Source organism: Mirounga leonina, unplaced genomic scaffold (assembly GCF_011800145.1).
Source record: "Mirounga leonina isolate KUSES-001 unplaced genomic scaffold, KU_Mleo_1.0 Mir_125, whole genome shotgun sequence".
Lineage (NCBI taxonomy): Eukaryota > Metazoa > Chordata > Mammalia > Carnivora > Phocidae > Mirounga > Mirounga leonina.
The window spans coordinates 67,552,547-67,572,719 of NW_023270305.1; the positions used below are offsets into that span (position 1 = coordinate 67,552,547).

At 37.0% G+C, this 20,173-nt stretch overlaps 1 protein-coding gene across 1 annotated transcript in view; it reads left to right on the forward strand.

Annotated features, from left to right (window-relative positions):
- The window catches only part of LRPPRC (leucine rich pentatricopeptide repeat containing), a 106,660-nt gene that overhangs the window by 35,420 nt on the left and 51,067 nt on the right, over nucleotides 1-20,173 (forward strand). The window contains exons 15-23 of the mRNA XM_035001663.1: nucleotides 11,842-11,869; nucleotides 13,840-13,897; nucleotides 14,986-15,092; nucleotides 15,315-15,392; nucleotides 15,736-15,780; nucleotides 16,128-16,241; nucleotides 17,252-17,382; nucleotides 18,091-18,176; nucleotides 19,592-19,799. Coding sequence (XP_034857554.1) covers nucleotides 11,842-11,869; nucleotides 13,840-13,897; nucleotides 14,986-15,092; nucleotides 15,315-15,392; nucleotides 15,736-15,780; nucleotides 16,128-16,241; nucleotides 17,252-17,382; nucleotides 18,091-18,176; nucleotides 19,592-19,799 — 855 coding nt within the window. The remainder of the gene's footprint in view (nucleotides 1-11,841; nucleotides 11,870-13,839; nucleotides 13,898-14,985; nucleotides 15,093-15,314; nucleotides 15,393-15,735; nucleotides 15,781-16,127; nucleotides 16,242-17,251; nucleotides 17,383-18,090; nucleotides 18,177-19,591; nucleotides 19,800-20,173) is intronic.

The window sequence follows — 20,173 nt, forward strand, 5'->3', positions numbered from 1 at the left end:
CCTGGGAGTATGACCTAAGCCAAAGGCAGATGCTTAACCGACTGCACCACCCAGGCGCCCCTCAGTTTTGTTTTTTTGAAAATATTCAAACATAATGAGTCGAAAGAATAGTAAAGGAAACACCGAACATACCCTTTATGTAGATTCACCATTTTTGATATTTTGCCATATTTGCTTTCTCACTTTTTCTCTAATATATACACACACAAGCACATACGTATATACACTTTTTTCTTTTTTGCTGAACCACTTGAAGTTGTTGACATCATGGTACTGGATCCTTCAGCTTCTCTCTCGTAAGAATAAGGTCATCATCTATATAATCACAATACCAGTATCACTCCTAAAATACTAGCAATATTATAATATCATCTAATATACATAGCTAATGTTTAGATTGTCTTCTAAAAATCTCTTTTATAGCTGTTTTACTTTTTGATTGAGGATTCAATAATTACATGTGTTGCATGTGGTTGCTGTCTCTTTATTAATCCAGAACAATTCCCCTACCTTTTTATGGTCTTTATGACGTGGACTTGTTTGAAGAGTCCAGGCTGCTTTCTCTGTAGATTTGTATTCATCTATTTTTTTTCATACCAGATTCAGGTTGATTATTTTTAGCAAGAATACTTGATAGGTGATGGCATTTCCTACTGCAGCAAGAGATATAATGGTGGTGCCATCAGCTAAGTTTGATCATTTGGTTATGCTGGTGACCACCATGTCTCTTGGAAAGGAACCTCATTCCATTTGGGATTAGTAAGAAGTCTGTGGGATGATACTTAGCGACAGTGGGTCTGTCCTGTTCAGTGGTTTTAACAGCCATTGGTAATCTTGTTGAATCGGGTGTTTACAGTGGTAGCTACAAAAAGACGAGTTTCTCCTTTTATCATTCTTTTTGTAATAATGTTAATGACTTCTGATACTAAAAATCTCAGTAGTTTTTAGCCTGTTCATTGGTGGGAGTAGTAGGGTTTTCTGTAGACATCTCCAGAACCTCCATGGCAGGCAAGGAGGGGTAGAATAGGTCGGTGGGATTCTGTGTTACTGCCCTTTCTTTAGCCAGTTCAGTTCCACTCTTTTCAGGGATAGTTTTGTGTTGGGTTAAAAAACAAACAGACCAAGGACTGTGCCTTTAAAAATAAAGTTTGAAAATACAGAATACATAATCAGGTGTATAAAAATGCTAGTAGAGCCAGATTTTTAAGAAAGAACCCATAAAAATAATTAAGAACCTATAATATATTATGAAGTGAAGCATAGTAACATTGTCATTTGATTGTCCTTGAAAAATGTCTTGGAAAGGTTTTTCGTATAAACTTCCAGGTCGTGTGTATTTCCTTCTTTAACTTGACTAACCTTATGTTATACTTTTTTAGTCCGTTTGAATGGCAGTTGTCATATTTCACATGTCTTAGACTTTTTTTTAAAATTAATATATAATGTATTATTTGTTTCAGGGGTAGAGGTTTGTGATTCATCAGTCTTCTATAATACCCAGTGCTCATTATAACACATACCCTCCCCAGTGTCCATCACCCAGTTACCCATCCCTCCACCCGCCCTCCAGCAACCCTCAGTTTGTTTCCTGTGATTAAGAGTCTCTTATGGTTTGTCTCCTAGACTTCTTAAACAAGGTACTTAGACTGTAAAGTTGATCCAGGGTGATGGGAAAACAAGTTGTGCATTCCGATATATACCTAGGTCAGTCGTTGAGCTTGTAGTGCCTTAATGATTAAAGTATGCAGAGCTGCTTGCCCCTCCAGTAAATGCATCTGCTTGCTGCGTTTTCTGTTTCTGCTTTTTAATTTTGTGTCATCATCTTTGTTTGTAAGAGTTTTTGCTCTCACTCTGGACAACTTTCAGTATATTTGCTGTAAGTAACCTATACACACCTAAATAATTTGCTGTTTTTGATTTATTGTGTGCTAGGAAATTAGGCAACCTAAGTTGCGGTAATTTGGGAAAATAAATGGTTTAAATAAAGGCATGGGTATCTTCTTGTTATTACTTTGTAACATTTTGTGGCAGCTGTTTGGATGATTGGAACATAAGCTCTGTGTTTGTTTGGTTTATTGCACTATCTTCAGTGCCTAGATTAATACCTGGCACATGATTGGTACTACTGTTGAATTAATTACAGAGGCCTTATTTTCTGCCTCTGTGTTTAGGCATTCCCTTTAATTCAGCAAGTATTGTGGAGTTTGGAGATGCTGGTTGGGATCAGACTGAAATATGGTAAACAACATAAAAGGACTTGGCCTTTATTTTAAAGAAAGTAGACTAATTTGTGCAGTGTGGAGGCTTGGTGGAGGCAGAAGTATATTTAGAATGTATTTTAATCTCAGATATGCTATTTCTCATTCAGTTTGGATTTTTTAAAAACATATCTTCCATATCTCCTTAACATGCTTATGCTTTTTTCTTCCTTCTTGACTAAATGAGATATTATTGATAGATGTTTTGATGTCTTTGTCTATTAATTCTATCATTTGTGTCATTTCTGGGTCTGTTTCTCTTGGTTAATTTTTTTCCCTCATTGTACATCATATATTTTTGCTTCTTGGTAATTTCTGATTGGATGCCAGATGTGGAATTTATTCTACTGAAGGTGGGTTTTTTTTTTTTTTACTCCTTTAAATATTTTTTTTATTTTTTATTTTTTTAAAGATTTTATTTATTTCACAGAGAGATACATAGTGAGAGAGGAACGCAAGCAGGGGGAGTGGGAGAGGGAGAAGCAGGCTTCCCGCCGAGCAGAGAGCCCGACGCGGGGCTCGATCCCAGGATCCCGGGATCATGACCTGAGCTGAAGGCAGACGCTTAACGACTGAGCCACCCAGGCGCCCCTATTCCTTTAAATATTTTTGAGCTTTGTTCTGATGTCGTGAGTGAAGTTTCTTGGAAGTTTTCTTAGTGCTTGCTTTTTTGCTGTGTTAGGCAGGATTAGAGCAGCCTTAAGTTCAGGATTATTCCCATTAAATTAATTCAGCCCCACTATTGAGGCAGTATCCTTCTGAGTATTCTGCCTGCTAGCCCCTCCCCCCCTTTTTAAGATTTTTTAAAAAAATTTTTAAGTAATTTCTACACCCACTGTGGGGCTTGAACCCACAACCCTGAGATCAAGTCACATGCTCCACCGACTGAGCCAGCCAGGCATGCCTACCCCATATATTTTTTTTTTTTTTAAGAATTTTTTTTTTTTTAAGATTTTATTTATTTATTTGAGACAGAGAGAATGAGAGACAGAGAGCATGAGAGGGAGGAGGGTCAAAGGGAGAAGCAGACTCCCTGCCGAGCAGGGAGCCCGATGCGGGACTTGATCCCAGGACTCCAGGATCATGACCTGAGCCGAAGGCAGTTGCTTAACCAACTGAGCCACCCAGGCGCCCCCCATATATTTTTGAGATCATTGGGAATGTGAGTTATTCCCATACCTGTGTGGGTTTTGTCTTTTTTCAGTCTCTGGAAAGGTCTAAGGTAGTTCCCTAGGCTTCCCTCACATGTGATTGTAAGTACTCAGCTGAAAACTGAGCTGTAGGTCTCCAGAGCTCTCTGTCAGGGTCTCTTCTCTCTGGTGTTCTGCTCTTTGACAAGTTGTAACTAATCCCTTCTGGGAAAGTATTTTAAATCTGTAGGTTCTGAAACTATATTATGTTGGTGAGTTTTTCTTATTATAGATACAGGAAAGTTTCAGGCTGTGGTAATTTGATGTAAGAATATGTGCATATTATGAAGCATTTGTGACTAGAGGTGATTTCTTTTTCTCTCCCACCCCATAAACTATTAAAAAATCAGAACATAATCGGTGTTGTTGCAACCCAGTATCTTAGCATTATAACGTAGCCTTCTGTTCTTTTATTTGATGCCGAATCAAATAGTATGTATATATATTTTTTTATTATTATTTTTTAAGATTTTATTTATTTGAGACAGAGAGAATGAGAGAGAGAGAGCACATGAGAGGGGGGAGGGTCAGAGGCAGAAGCAGGCTCCCCGCCGAGCAGGGAGCCTGTATATTTTAAAATCCTTTTGCAAGGGGGCACCTGGGTGGCACAATCAGTTAATAGTCCAACTTTTGGTTTCAGCCCGGGTTGGGATCTTAGGGTCATGAGAACAAGCCCTGTGTCGGGCTCTGCGCACAGCGCAGTCTGCTTGAGTTTTTCTCTCTCCTCTGCCTCTGCTCCTTCCCCCTGCACTCACGTTCTCTCTCTCAAATAAATCTTTTTAAAAAATGCCGTTGCAGGATATTTAATACAACTACTCAGTCACCTATTGTGTGGTTCTCCAGAGTCCCGTTGTACTCTAGCAACTTTAGAATTGGATAAATGAGTACAAGAAAACTGAGCACTGATTGGCATTCCCAGTAGAGTCCAGATAACTATCTGCAAGTCCTGTAAGGATTAACACATAAGAGATTCACTTAGTTACTCCTTACCTAAAGTAATTACTCAGAATCATCCAAAATGTAAGAAGTGATCGAGCATTGAATGAGCTATCATAGTCACCTTAGCTAATCCTAAGGGAAACTTGGATTTGCATTTCAGTATTGGCATAGTTCTCTACCCTCAATATAAACTGCCTCCTAAGTGGTAGGTCTGGGGCCCATGAGGCAGTGGTTCCCAGCATGTGTTCTGGAACCTGTTGGCCCAGATTAATTTTTTATGCTCTCCCATAATATTTTTGAAATACTAATACTATTTTTCGTCATGTCTTTAGAGAGTAGTGTTTGAGTGGTGAGCTAGTATTTCTGTAAGTTGATAAGCTCAAGACATGGTCATTAATTACCAATTAAGTATATGCCTTCCTAAAGCTTTCCAATTTATAAATTGTTAACATATGTAGGCAAAGTCATCTGTAGAATACTATTCAAATTCAATACTGCTTAGTTAGGGTGAGATTATTTAAGATATTTAGGGAATTTTTGTTTCTAAACTATTTATTTATTTATTAAAGGTTTTTATTTATTTGACAGAGAGAGAGTACAAGCAGGGGGAGTAGCAGAGGGAGAGGGAGAAGAAGACTTTCCGCTGAGCAGGGAGCCCGACGCAGGACTCGATCCTGGGACCCTGGGATCGTGACCTGGGCCGAAGGCAGGCGCCTAATGACTGAGCCACTCAGGCACCCCGCTTCTAAACTTTTTTAAAAAATAAGGCTATTTTTAAGAACATTTTAAAGGGCATTTTAGATATGACTGATAAAGTTCATCAATTCTTATGTCAGATCCAAGGTAGGATGATATTAAGTATGAGTAAGACTTTCCAACAATAGTGCTAGCTGAACAAAGTTAAGTAAGAAAGAGGGCAGTATACATATTATATATCATTGAAAACTCCCACCACCAGAAATACTGAGTCACTTCTGAGAGACAAAATGTCACTGAAACTAGTTTAAAACTTGACTGGGAATATAACATATCAAAAAGATGAATGCTTCAGAATTGACATGCAGACATTTAAGTCTTTTTTGCCACTGAAGAGTCCTGGGATTGACGGAGGGATTCTCTGACCTGATGGCAATAGTCTGAACCTGGCAAGTGGGACTTTATGCCTTTGAAGTGGTACTGCTTTTCCTATGTTGGAAAAAAACCCAAATCAGGTTTCTGATATTAGCCCTATTGAATTCACCAAGTTAAATGCCAGATGGCACAGTCCTCTTTTCAATCAGCCAGTGAGGCTCACTCATGACATTTTTATAGGAGAAGGGAAAGTACTTAATGAAGTACAATGGGTGCTCAGAAACATTAACTCTTATTTGTGTGTGCTGAGGCCTGGGACCACAAAATAATAGGGGAATCAAGGATGAACGGGAAACTTCTTGTCGCCAAGTTGTTCATAGTTGGAGACCAGAAAATAAGAAAGTAACTGCAAAGGGGTCTTGATATTTATGCACATGTGGAAGAAGGTACTATCTCCTCTGCCAAGGTTAAGGGAGGGATGGGTCAGGGCAGGATGTGCAGAGAAGGCGCTGAGCTGAGTATCAAAGGATGAGTAAGAATTTGTCCAAGGTGAAGGAAGGGCATTCTAGGCAAAGGCATTGAGACTGACAGAACAGTGCATCCGGGGACCTGAAGGTAGATTGATGTAATGATAGCCCAAGAAACTATGAAATAATGGCAAGAAATAAAGCCAAAATGGTAGCGTGGGGCCCTTCATGAATGATCTCATTCCAAGTCATGAGGTTTGGACTTTGAGTCATGGCTTTGAGCCATGAAAGATTTAGGTAATGAAGGTAAGACTGACAGTAGATATTCAAAGAGGGGAGAAAATGCAGGTAAGGGGTGGATGATCAGTTTATGGGATCTTTTGAGGTACTGTGGGATTTCAGGTGAAGATACTTTACTTAGCCTATTTGTTTTCTTTTTATTAAGTAATCTTTATGCTCATCATGGGGCTCAAACTCACAACCCTGAGATCAAGAGTCACATGCTCTACCGACTGAGCCAGCCAGGCGTCCCTACTTAGCCTTTTTTTTTTTTTTTTTTAAGATTTTAATTATTTATTTGACAGAGAGAGAGAGACACAGTGACAGAGGGAACACAAGCAGGGGGAGTGGGAGAGGGAGAAGCAGGCTTCCCGCCGAGCAGGGAGCCCGATGCGGGGCTTGATCCCAGGACCCTGAGATCATGACCTGAGCCAAAGGCAGACGCCCAACGACTGAGCCACCCAGGCACCTTCCTAAGTCTATTCCCTCTTCTGTGAAACAAGGAATTTAAGTATCTACATGCAGGATTGTCTTAAAAATAAAAGAATAAGGGGTGCCTGGGTGGCTCAGTTGGTTAAGTGACTGCCTTCGGCTCAGGTCATGATCCTAGGGTCCTGGGATGGAGCCCCGCATCGGGCTGCCTGCTCCTTGGGGAGGCTGCTTCTCTCTCCCTCTGCCTGCCACTCCCCCTGCTTGTGCTCTCTCTCTGTCAAATAAATAAAATCTTTAAAAAAAAATAAAAGGGGGCGCCTGGGTGGCTCAGTTGGTTAAGCGACTGCCTTCAGCTCAGGTCATGATCCTGGAGTCCCTGGATCGAGTCCCGCATCGGGCTCCCTGCTCGGCAGGGAGTCTGCTTCTCCCTCTCCCACTCCCCGTTTGTGTTCCCTCTCTCGCTATGTCTTTCTCTGTCAAATAAATAAATAAAATCTTTAAAAAAAAAAGAGAGAATATAAGGCACTTGGAACTTAGAATGGAGGATTGCTTAAGGAGCAGATGGGGAAGGAGAATGTCTGATCGGGATTGAGTAGCATCAGTGGGAGATTGGCAGACAATTATCAACAACACAAATCTCAAAACTTAGTCAAAGGGGACCAAAAAGTGTTAGTTGAATTCTGAGTTGAGATTAGTGGTAATTTTAACAAGAGTACTTTCAGTGGAGGTTTGGGGCCAGAAGTTAGATTGCATTGGATTAAGGAGTGAACATGCAGTGAAGAAGTGTTGACTGTTCTTTACAAAAGCTTAGTTTTAAAAGATTCTGTACTTTTTTTTGAACCTGTGCCATCTATCCTGAAGGTCACATTCAAGGTAGGGCTTTTAGTCATTGTCACCTGTTTCAGAGATATATATACGATTCTGAAGTTTTATATCCACGCCGTCCCTGGGTACTTAATGCTAGGTTTGAGGGCCATTTAATATCTTAATATTTTTTATTTTTTAAGTTGTTCAATGAAAGATAATGATTAAGTAGCTTTTCTTAAAAAGGAAGCCCAGCTTATTAATGTTGAGAGGTACAGCATTTAGACCAGAGATGGTATGTGTTTGTGTTTTACTATAGGAGTTTTCAAACATTCACAAAAGTAGAACTCCAGGGCACCTGGGTGGCTCAGTCGCTAAGCGGCTGCCTTCGGCTCAGATCATGATCCCAGGGTCTGGGATCGGGCCTCGCATTAGGCTCCCTGCATGGCGGAGGGCCTGCTTCTCCCTCTCCCTCTCCCTCTGTCTGCCGCTCTGCCTGCTTATGCTCTCTCTCTCTCTGTTAAATAAATAAATAAAAATCTTTAAAAAAAAAAAAAAAGTAGAACTCCGAAAAGTATCCATCAGCCAGCTTCAGTAGTTAAGATTTTGGCCATCTTGTTTCATTTTTTTCCTCCCCAACCCCTTCTTCTATCCCTGGATGAACTGTTTAAATTACAGATCTCTTGTCATTCTCTGTATAAATACATCTCAGAACTTATTTTTTTATTTTATTATTTTTTAAAGATTTATTTGAGCGAGAGCATGTGAGTTGGGGGAGGGGCCGAAGGAGAGAATCTTCAAGAAACTCCCCACTGAGCCCAGGGCTCCATCTCACAACCCTGAGATCATGACCTGAGCCAAAACCAAGAGCTGGATACTCAACCGAGCCACCCAGGCATCCCTTATTTTATTTATTATTTATTATTTTTTTTTAGAGAGGGAGAGGGGAGGAGGGGCAGAGGGAGAAGGGGAGAGAAAATCTCAAGCAGATGGGTAACTCCATCTCACAACCCTAAGATCATGACCTGGGCCAAAATCAGTAGTAGATGCTTAACCGACTGAGCCACCCATGTGCCCCTAGAACTTATTTTAAATACAACAATATAACCACTGTAATATTATCACATGTGACAAAGTTAACAGTAATTGATAAGGGGGATTCATCAGCTTCCCAAAGGGGTCCATGATACCAGAAAGCTAACAAACCACTGTAAGTAAGTCTTGCCACTTAATATTATGAACTTTTGGGCATTGGTCTCTTGCTTGCAAACTCTGATTTCCCTCCTCCCCCGCCCCCCCCATTCCTTAGATGTGGTAGGCACCTGTAGATTAAGATTCCTTGGAATTAAAAGTGTTCCTAGCCTGATCAAAAAAGATGCCTTATTTTTTTATCAGTATAGACTTCTATTTTGTCTTATTGTTCACTACACAGCATTTTATCCTCACATCTTGAGTTCTCACTTTTTCACTTATTATTTTGCAAAATTAAAAAAAAAAAGTCTTTTTATCCTTTTATTTTTATATATGGAAATGTCAAGTAGTCAGAGGAGGCTGCTCTGTAATCAGTAGATGGGCGAGATGAAAACTTGTAATAGTTGATTGTTTTCTGCCACAGCGCTGAGCTATGCTTTTTAGGTCAGTTTATCATTTCTTCTGTTAACTGATTTCTCAAAAAATTTTTCTCAAAATAAACACTATACTAAACATAGGGCTTCATAAACATTTTTCCCCACCTACAGATAAGAATCCATCTTTTTCAAAACTTTTTCTTAATGTGCATCAGTGGGAGTGATGATTTCATCATAAAGAAGAGGATTCCAGAGGGGCATGGAACATGTTTGTATTTTACTTTGAAATAATTATAGAATCACGGGGAGTTGCAAAGATGGGTGGAGAGCATGTGTCCTATTTTCCCCCACTGGTTACATATTACATAACTATAGTACATTATCAAAACCAGGAATTTTACATTGGTACTGTGTGTGTGTGTGTGTGTGTAGTTCTGACATTTATTACATGTGTAGCTTTCTAATATCACCTCAGTGAGGATAAAGAACTACTCTATCACTACACATACCTCCCCCCACCACCACCACCTGTAGTCCTATCACTTCCTCCACCCCATCCCTAACTTGTGGCAATCGCTCATTTGTTTCCTATTTATATGATTTTGTTATTTTGCAAAGATAATATAAATGGACTCATAAAGTATGTCATGTTTTGAGACTGGCCTTTTTTTATTCAGCATAATGCGCCTGAAACCCATCCAAGTTGTTGCATGTGTTAGTAGTTCATTGTGAAAAAAAATTTTGTTTCAAGTAATCTCTACACCCAATATGGGGCTCAAATTTACAACACCGAGATTAAGAGTTATGTGTTCTGCCAACTCACCCAGCCAAGCACCCCCATTTAAAATAAAAATAAGTGCCTTGTTAACTCACTATACCAAAATTCAGTTCACTCAAAGCTGCTTAACCTCAAGTTTAAAAGGCCAATAAGGCCTAAAAAGGCCTATAAGGGTATAGGTTTATAAAGGCTTACAGATTTTGTGGGCATTTTATGATGTAAATATTTATAATATATTCTATAAGTTTGAATAAATTATATTACTTTTACATTATAAAATTACCATTAAAACACAAATTAGTCTTTTTAAAGTAGATGACATTTAAATTAAATATAAAGAGCTTATATGGGGCACCTGGATGGCACAGTTGGTTAAACGTCCGACTCTTAGTTTCAGCTTAGGTCGTGATCTCAAGAGTCCTAAGATCGAGCCCTTCATCGGGCTCCATGCTCTGTGTGGAGTCTGCTTTAGTTTCTCTCTCCATCTCCTTCTGCCCCCACCCTCTGTGCACACAAGCTCTCTCTCTTTCTCTTCTCTCAAATCAAAATAAATCTTAAATAAATAAATATACAGAACTTATATTAAGTTTACAAAGCTTAGAAATAGTATAAGACCAGTGTTCACTGGTTATCCTGTTTTATAAATGGCTTTTTATTTAAATAGGAACAATTTGGATCAGCCATTCTTTCTTTAAAATAATTTTGAGATTTACAGAAAATTACGAGAATGGCACAGAGAACTCTTGTATACCCCATTTACTAACTTTTAGCATTTTGGCATATCACTATTCATTAGTGAATGAGTCTATCACTCTATCCATCTATCAATCCATAAATACATACACACATATAGATAATTTTTTTTTAACTCTTTGGGCTTAAATATGTCAGTATATAATTCTACAGAACAAAGATATACTTTTTTCTTTTTTTTTTTTTTTTTAAGATTTTATTTTTAAGTAATTTGTAATCCGAACCTGGGGCTTGAACTTAGAACAGTTGCATGCTCTACTGAACTGAGCCAGCCAGGGGCCCCACTTACAGAATAAGGATATTCTTTTTTTTTTTTTTTTGATTTTTTTTTTTTAATTTATTTATCTGAGAGAGAGAATGGGAGACAGAGAGCATGAGAGGGGGAGGATCAGAGGGAGAAGCAGACTCCCCGCTGAGCAGGGAGTCCGATGCGGGACTCGATCCCAGGACTCCAGGATCATGACCTGAGCTGCAGGCAGTTGCTTAACCAACTGAGCCACCCAGGGGCCCCAGAATAAGGATATTCTTACACAACCACAGCACAGTTAACAAATTCAGGAAATGTAGCATCGATGGAATATTTTTGTCTACTATAGCTCTTTTTGTTCTAATGTTATCAATTTTTTTTTCTTTTTTTTGTATTTCTTCCCCTCCTTTCTAGAATCTACTTTAGGGATTGATGTTAGTTGTCTTTTATCTTTAATTTTCTCTAGTATGGAACACTTTTTCAGCTTTTGTCTTTTATGACATTAACATTTTGGGGGAATACAGGCCAGTTAATTTATAGAACGTTCCTTACAATGGTTCCCCTTGATTAAGTCCATTACTGCCTGGGACACCATAGGAGTGATAGATATTCTGTCCTCAGGGAATTAAATCTAAAAAACATACAGTGTCCATCAGTGTCTCATTAGTGATGTTAATTTTGATCACCTAATGAAGATGTTGTTCAGTTTCTCCATTATATGGGTTCTGTCTTTACCATTACAAGTGATAAGCAGTCTGTGGGCAGATGCTTTGAGAGTATGCAAATACCCTGCTCTGTCAAACTTGGACCCAAAGATTTAGGGGTGGTTCTTACTGATTCTTGTCCAAACTGATCTTTATTTTAATGGTTCAAAATAAGAATCAGTCTTTCTAAATTATCGTGTCCTGAAAATTCAGCTTAACTTTGGAAACACTTACTTACTTATTTTATGACTTTGATCTGTATACATTGCATATAATCCTGCTAGTGTGTTTTAACTTAAAATGTTTTTTAAACCTCTGTATTTATTTTTAATCCTTTGCTGCCCTCTGCAGGTCTATGGATATAAATCTTTGGAGCAAGGTAAGTATTCCAAGTACTGCAATTCCTAAGGTGATATATAAAAAGCTATTGAGAGCCAAAGTTGTAAGAGCTTCATACATTTATGATGTGCTATTATAAATGAATGACTTTAGAATCTTGAAATGGGTAGTTTTTTAAAACTGTCTTCCTAGAGCATGAAATTTATTATTGAAGCGATCCTTAGTCCTAAATTCTTCATAAGGTCTTCAACTTTTTCGAAGGACAGCTGTTAACATTATTGCAGTGACATTTGATTTACAGATCTAATAACTAATTTAAAATTTATATACATATACATATTTATCTATATATGAATGATACATAGATAATTTTTTTTTTTTTTTAAAGATTTTTAATTTATTTTTTAGAGAGCGAGCGAGCGAGAAACAGCATGAGAGGGGAGAGGGTCAGAGGGAGAAGCAGGCTCCCCGCTGAGCCGGGAGCCCGATGTGGGACTCGATCCCAGGACCCTGGGATCATGACCTGAGCCGAAGGCAGACGCTTAACCATCTGAGCCACCCAGGCGCCTACATAGATAATTTTAAATTGCTATTTTTTTAAGTTAACTGCCTTTATGCAGGAAGTACAATTATCCTTATGCTGAATTGCAAGAAATAGTTGTAGCTAAGTAAAATCAGAATGTACATTATTAACTGGAATTCCCAATTTAAATATTTTTTAAGATCTAAATTTGACTGAATTCCGTTTTAAGTATTATACTGCCAAACCCTACAGTCAGTTATAATTTATGATCGGGAAATCTATATTTAGAAGTGATTTTTTTTTTTTACTAGAAAGAGTTTTTATCGGTTTATTCATGGAATGTGTTTTTGTTCAAAATTTGGTATTAAATGTAGCTATCTTAGATCTACTGTATGGTTGTAACTTCTGGTAGTTTGTATTGTCTTCCTTCTGTACAGATTTAAAAAGTTTGCAGATGAGAATTGTTTTTTTGCTTTGAGTACTTTCTACCTTAACTATCCTTTGAATTGCCATTAACTGCAGCATGATTTTCCTGGTGGAGTGAAGTGGGATATGGTCAATTTTGCCTAATTTTCTATATTAGCAGATTAATAGTAGTAGAAGTAATTGCATTTTGAGTTGTTAACACTTGTAATATGTGCCAGGTACTATTTTAAGAGCAAATAAGTTCATTCGTAGAATACACATAAAGTAGTTCAGAGTTCCTAACTCCTGTCACTTTGGAAAAGAGCCATATGTTTCCGTTCTTACTGTCTTCAGACCCAAGGGTGGATAGTCAGATACTGTGTTCAAAAGTTACAGGCCAGTACTGTAGGTTTTGTAACCATTTTCATCACAAAATACATATTTGGATTTCTTTAGTTAAAATTTTGCCAGCAGAATTAATGTGGAAGAATACGTGTTGTGTATGTCTTTTAGTATTTGTACATTCAAGTGCTAGGGATCTGTGAGGACAAGCCCAAAAGAGGTTTTGACCCCTTTGGTTTTAATGCCATTAAAATAACTGGGAAAATGTCATTGGAAAAAAACTAAGAAAAATTAAGCTATTTAGTGATCCACCATGTTTTACACTATTATTTCTGTAATACTTCATTTAAAAGGAGGAAACGGGTCCAATTTCAACAAGACCAAAAACAACCTGATGAGAAATAATACTGGTTGATAATTCCTAAAAGCTATTTCCTGTTTATAACAGTTGATTTAAAACAATACATAAACAAATCCATTTAGAGGGTTTCTTAGTGACATTTCATGAAACATTGTAGTTTTCCTTCGACATGGGTTTGTTTTGTTTTTGCTTTTAAAGACAAACCTATTATTTAAAAACAAAACAATTTCCTTGGCAGGTGGGGGTAGTGTTGAATTACTGTGCTATAGAATAATACCTTACTGGGGAGAGGCTTTCTTATTTCAAGAATTCAGTTTCAGATTGTATTTGTTCTTGTTTGCTTCTCTTGCTGCAATGCGTGCATTTTCTGTCTTACCAGATAACAGAACTGTTGTATAAGGATGGACGGTATTGCCAAGAGCCTCCAGGACCAGCGGGTAGCGTTTCAATTTCGATGATTGTAACTTACCCACAAATCCATTCTTCTGTGTAATGATGGGCTAGAAGGGTTACAGCAGTAGACATTTTCTTTTTAAAAGTGAAATTTGAAAACATTTGGTTATAAATCTTTATATTGATAACCACAACATTTTGAGATTTCTGGGGTGTTTGGTTTTATCATCATAATTGTTTTGAAAGACAGGGTTGGAGGCTTTTTCCTGTTTAGACACGGAGGAAAATGCTTCTTACAGCACCTGTGAAAATAGGCTTAACGACCAGTCATTCTTAGTGTTTGTTATTTTAATGTTTTGGAGGTATAGTTAATTTTAAATGTATAAAATAGTAAACGAGATCTTTAGGTTTTTTCCCTACTTAAATATAATTTATTATCCAAAATATATTATTTTGACATTTAATGATTTTTGTTTTCCATATAATGAAGCCTAGAATATATGGTTTTCTTTAAGAAAACACCCTTCTTGAAAGTTCACATTTTCTATCCTAGGTATTAACACATGGCCCTACACATTTTATGCTTGAACGCAGAAGAAAATTACTGTTGTTACAAAACATCTTTGTTAATCTTGGTTTTTCATTGGCTAATAGGCAGCTCTCCACAGGATTACTGTATCTGCTTATTAAAATTATTTAACTTTCTATACTCAACATTTGACAGTCGTTTCCAATTTTGTGTGTTCCCTAAATATGGCCCACAAAAAAATTACTGCAGAAATTTGTACAAGGCATTTATTTATGCTTCCTACTTGTGATTTGGACAGGAAAGGGGTAAGGCCTTGGGCAGGACCACTTCTGTCACAGAGTGGTGGAAAAAAATAGATTGAAGTAAGATTCAGTACTGAAAAGCTGTCACTCGGTCTGAAAATAATTAATATTCCTTTCACTCACCAGTTAGATATGTGCTCCCAAACCACGTAATCTCTATGCCTCAGTGATCAGTGTTGCCATTTCAGAGCCTCTCATCAGGGTGACATCTCACACCAAAATGATTTCTTATAAATTAATCTTGATAACATGACAGTCTCAGTAATTTTAGTGGAATGCTTTCTCTTGTTTTTTTCCACAGAAGCTGTTGGCTATTTTCTTTATAACTTGATTGACAGCATGAGTGACTCAGAGGTACAGGCCAAGGAGGAGCGTTTGAGACAATACTTCCATCAGCTGAAGGAGATGGTACCATTTCATTTTTTGCTATATAATGCCTGTCCTGTCTGACATGTATCTATTAGATTTGAAATTGCTGCTTTTAAGTACAACCAGACCACTTCTCAATGACATACACGAGTTGGAGACTTAAATTATGTCCGAGATAATTTCTGTTAGACAAATTTCAGTTTGGTTGTCTAAAACTCAGCCTGTTTTTGTTTTTTTCTTTCCTCCTTTCCCTTTGCACAGAATGTAAAAATTCCTGAAAATATCTACAGAGGCATTCGTAATCTACTGGATAGCTACCATGTTCCTGAATTGATTAAGGTGTGTGTGAAATAGTAATAAACTTTTTAAAATGCTTAACTTATATATAAAAGCATGTTAAAATTGTATTTAACTATGGTGCTTTTGGCCAAAAACAGTTTACTTAAATGGCAACCATTAAAAGAAAGCTTTTCATTGATGGTTGGTAAATACTGTTTATATATTGAAGGATGTGTTTAAAATATTTATTACAATGGTTAATGAAGTATGAGTAGAATTTCTGGAAGATTTTGAAAAGACGGAAAAATAGTAAAATGAGCTGAAGCTTTTGAAATTTGCCTTTGACATTTGCTAATATATTTTTCCATGTATTTTCTAATTCTAATTTAAATCTCAATTTTAGGATGTTAATATATTGGTTGAAAGAGAGAAGATAGACTCTAGAAAAGTAAGTAGGTTTTTTGAGTAGATTCTACATGCTATAACCACCACATTTAAAGAGAATTCTAGATTGTGTCCTTATAAAACCAGTGGTTCCTAACATTTTTGTCATCAGTATACATCTAAGAAGTTGGTAACAGCTATTTCCCATCTCAGACAAATCAGCGTATCTAAGACATTTGCGTATGTATCCCAGGAGTGTCAAAAATCCCTAGAGTTCATCCACGGATCCCCAGATTAATGTCCTTGATAGCATTTATGACATCTAGTAAAGGTCAGCTTAAAGGGAAAAGTGACAAGGGGTGCATTTTCTTTTTGTAGTAAATTTCTTTCCTTTTCTTTCTGTTCCTGTAGACTACACAGCTGCCGTCCTCTGTTTTGGAGTCTACACTTGAAAAACTAAAAGCTGAAAATCAACCTATAGGAGATGTCCTAAAGCAACTCATACTAGCGCTTTGTTCAGAAGAGGTAACATTTGTTTAAATATTTCAAATGTGCTATTAAGGTAAAAAAAAATTCTTTATAGATAAAAGTAAGCAAAGCCAAATATAATATTTATGATTTTCACAATTGATTATTATATGTCATGTGTGTGAAGAATGCAATTAAATGAAAGGTTAACTAATTTCAGCTACACCTTGAATGGCATGTTTTCAGGTTGCTGTAGTTTGTTTACGATAATCTGCGAAGTGAATGATAGTAACAGCCGTGATAGGTTTATCATACATGCCAAATGTCCTTTCAAGCCATGGCTCCGGTCTCTTATATCTAGATTGTCAAGCAACTGATACATGCAGTAGTCATTTGCAAGTCAAATATTACTGGGTTGTTAATGCAGGGATTGAAATTCCATTTTCCTCCTGGAAAAAAGCTCTTTCTGAGATAAAGGGTCTCTTGCCTTTTTTCAGCAGGCGTCCAGCTGTACTTTGTGTTCATTTTAGTGTGTGTGTATGCAATTTGTGGTATTTCACTAGACTTTTTCAGTTTCTAGTTCAATATGATTTAGTCATATGCCTGTGTTTTTAGGGGAAAAAACATAACTGACTTTAAGATTATAACATTATACTATTGAATTCTAAAATATTTTTTCACTTTGCTTGGATATTAAACTAGACTCTGAAGAACTTTGCCATGATAGATATTTCTGTGTATGGAAATTGGACTGTGAGTAGGGGCTGGCTTGGTACATATTTAATTTGGACGTCTTTTTTATAGTACCTACAAAGCTAAAACATCAAATTTGGCACAGCAACTTGTTTTGCATTACATGTAACAAATCTTTTAAACCCTACATGCGTATCTTGCCTGCTTTTTGAAAGGTGAATAAAAACACAAAGGAGGAAGGTGAAGTTAATAACATGGATCCAGTGTTTTTCAAGTGCTATTAACTTTTTCTACACTCGGAATGCTAAACCTAGAGATTGGACATTTTTACTTTTGTATCACTTGTTCTTTTTTACTTCTGTCCTTTATCTTAGAACATGCAAAAAGCTCTTGAATTGAAAGCAAAATATGAATCAGACATGGTTGTTGGTGGCTATGCCGCTTTAATAAATTTGTGCTGTCGACATGATAATGCAGAAGATGCATTGAACCTGAAACAAGAACTGTGAGTACCCTGGCACTGAAGCAAATCATCAGCATTTATGCTGATAGACAGTCCTTGATGGATCATATAAATTGAATATTACTCTTACAGAATGTAATTTTTAAAAATTCTTTTTTTGTCAGTGTTTTTAAAATTTCATAAAATGCCTCCCTTTGATTAATTATGGCTTGTTTTCAGCAAGGAGTCTTTGTTTAAGTATGATAAGACATCCTTAAAGCCAAGGTTTTTTCCCCACTGACTGTATAACTGCATATCTTAAAAGGGGTGATGGTAACTATTTTATAAGGCTCAACGTTTCCCTTTCTCTACCGTCATGTGAACAACATTCTGTCGATTTCTCAGGTAGCTTTAGTTTCCCATCCTGATAGAGTTATTAATTAAAAAATATGTCTTTTTGAGTATTTCAATGTTCATGACAAAGTTAGAATCATCTAAAGTGCTGTGAAGCAAAAGAGTTCCTTCATTTGTATCATTTGCAGATGGGGTGATGCAATATATGTGTAGTGGTAGATTTTTACTTCTTTTGTCACTTTGAATATAATTACTTGTGAATTTGAATATGGCTTCAAAAATAAACCTTCACCGAAATGTAGAGGCCTAAATAACAGTTCAGAACAACGGACGTGTTTTTGAAGAGGATGAAATGGCTATTGCAGTTCTTTTCACAGTCAGCTTTTAACATAATATAAATGTGCCTTTAATTTTTAGTGACCGATTAAATTCATCTGCTGTCCTTGACACTGGCAAGTACGTAGGCCTTGTAAAAGTATTGGGAAAACATGGCAAGCTCCAAGGTAAGCCTCGGCACATAAAGGAAATATGTGATGCAAGTATCTTGCCACTGGAATAACATGCGAATTGATATTAATGGTATATCATGTCCTGCAAAGTGCTTGAACACTTTGCATACACATTTGCATGTGAATCCATCCAGAGCTGCATGGACAGTGTAGGCCATTAGTTTTAATGGATTGGCAAGCTTGTCATTTACATTTGCACAGCTCAGTGCTTTTTGCATTTCTACAGCTAGTTTTTATTAGCATTGCTGTTTGGATTGAGTTTGAAGATCATGACTTATGGCACAATTTGCTGATGTGCCCGCATTAATGGCTTTGTTTTTGCTTAAGAACGTCTGAGGGCTGAACATAAAACCTATAAACATAACCTTTATTTAAGAATATGAATTTTGCTGTAGTCTTCGTCTTAACTTCTAATAACATTACCAAAAATATATACTTTAGTAAGTTTTTATTTAGGAGTTTTCAGAGAAAACCTCACTGATTATAAAGCTGATACGCATTCGCTAATTTTCTCATTGTTGAGATAATGCTGAGCCTAATTATTTACACTTGATAATATGTTCTTTTGCTTGTTTCTTACATTTCTCTTTGGGTTTTATTTTGAAACTTCCTTTTTTAGCCTTCCTCTCTTCCTTTTATTTCTAGAGACGATTTTTTTTTTTTTTTTTAATTTTACAGTGAAAAATGTGTGGTGAAAATACTTGATTTGAACACTGGATTTTTTTAGGAAGTCTTTCTAACAGAGAAAACTCTATAAGGTTTAGCCTGCTTTTTTAAAATAACTTTTTGTGAAGCGGTCAAAACATTTGGTCTGTGCAATAATTAAGAACAACATTATAAAAATGCACTTATTCCATATCCTAAAATGTTTGTTTCTGCCTTCCTAATGAAGCTTAATGAATCTAATGTATTAACATGCAGTCTTTTGGAAAGCTTTCATTGGCTCTGCTTGGCTAATTAGTATCGACATAGCAAACAGGCCCTATCGGTATCAGACCATTAGTCTGGCTGTATATACAGTGTAAACACATCTTTATTATCTGGCCTCCTGACAAGCCATCTGCTGAAGAAACAATGATGTGATTTAGCAGATGTTAGCTCTGAACGATAAAAGCATCCATTTAGGAGGATCTTACAGCTATAGGGCAGACCGTACAGGGTTATGTGGTGCAGAGTGGGCACACAGTCCCTATCTATAATTTGTAGTCAAAGTTGCAGGGAAATGATAAAACCATGCTATTGTGGATTTATAATTGTAGTCTCATTTAGAAATGCAAGTAGTAATTAACTTGAAATCGGCATTATACACTAGAATTTACATTCCTGCTGGGCTTGAAATGCTGTTTTAATAGCAGTTTGTTTTCCCTACATGAAATTACCTAAGGGTCTTTTGTGTTACTTCATTGTAGATGCTATTAACATTCTAAAGGAGATGAAAGAGAAGGATGTTGTTATCAAAGATGCAACAGTCTTGTCCTTTTTCCACATCCTAAATGGTGCAGCTTTAAGAGGTGAAACTGAAACAGTGAAACAGTTGCATGAAGCCATCATGACTCTAGGGTTAGCAAAACCATCCACTGCCTTAAGTTCCCCATTGGTCACTCTGTATCTGGAAAAGTAAGTTAATTGAATTTTGAATTTTAAATGTTGGCATTAAAATAATGAGTCTGATCATTTGGGGATTATATTTTGTCAGTACTCTGCTGCTTGGAAGCCTAGGAGGTTATTTGCCACGGAATAAGAGGACTTAATATGGACTGGTTGACCTTTAAAATGAGCAGCAACCCTGTGGTCCTGTGGGTTGCTTCTCAAGGGAATGGTCTGTGTTGATTTTTTTTGTGTGATGATATTACATGAAATTGAATCTAATTTTTCCCAGTTTGAGCCTTATAGGTGTTAATCATTAATATATAAGGAGGAAGGATTCTCTGGGGCTTTTGATTATGCATCATGACTGTCATTCAGGTAATAATGTAGCAGCATCCTCTTTG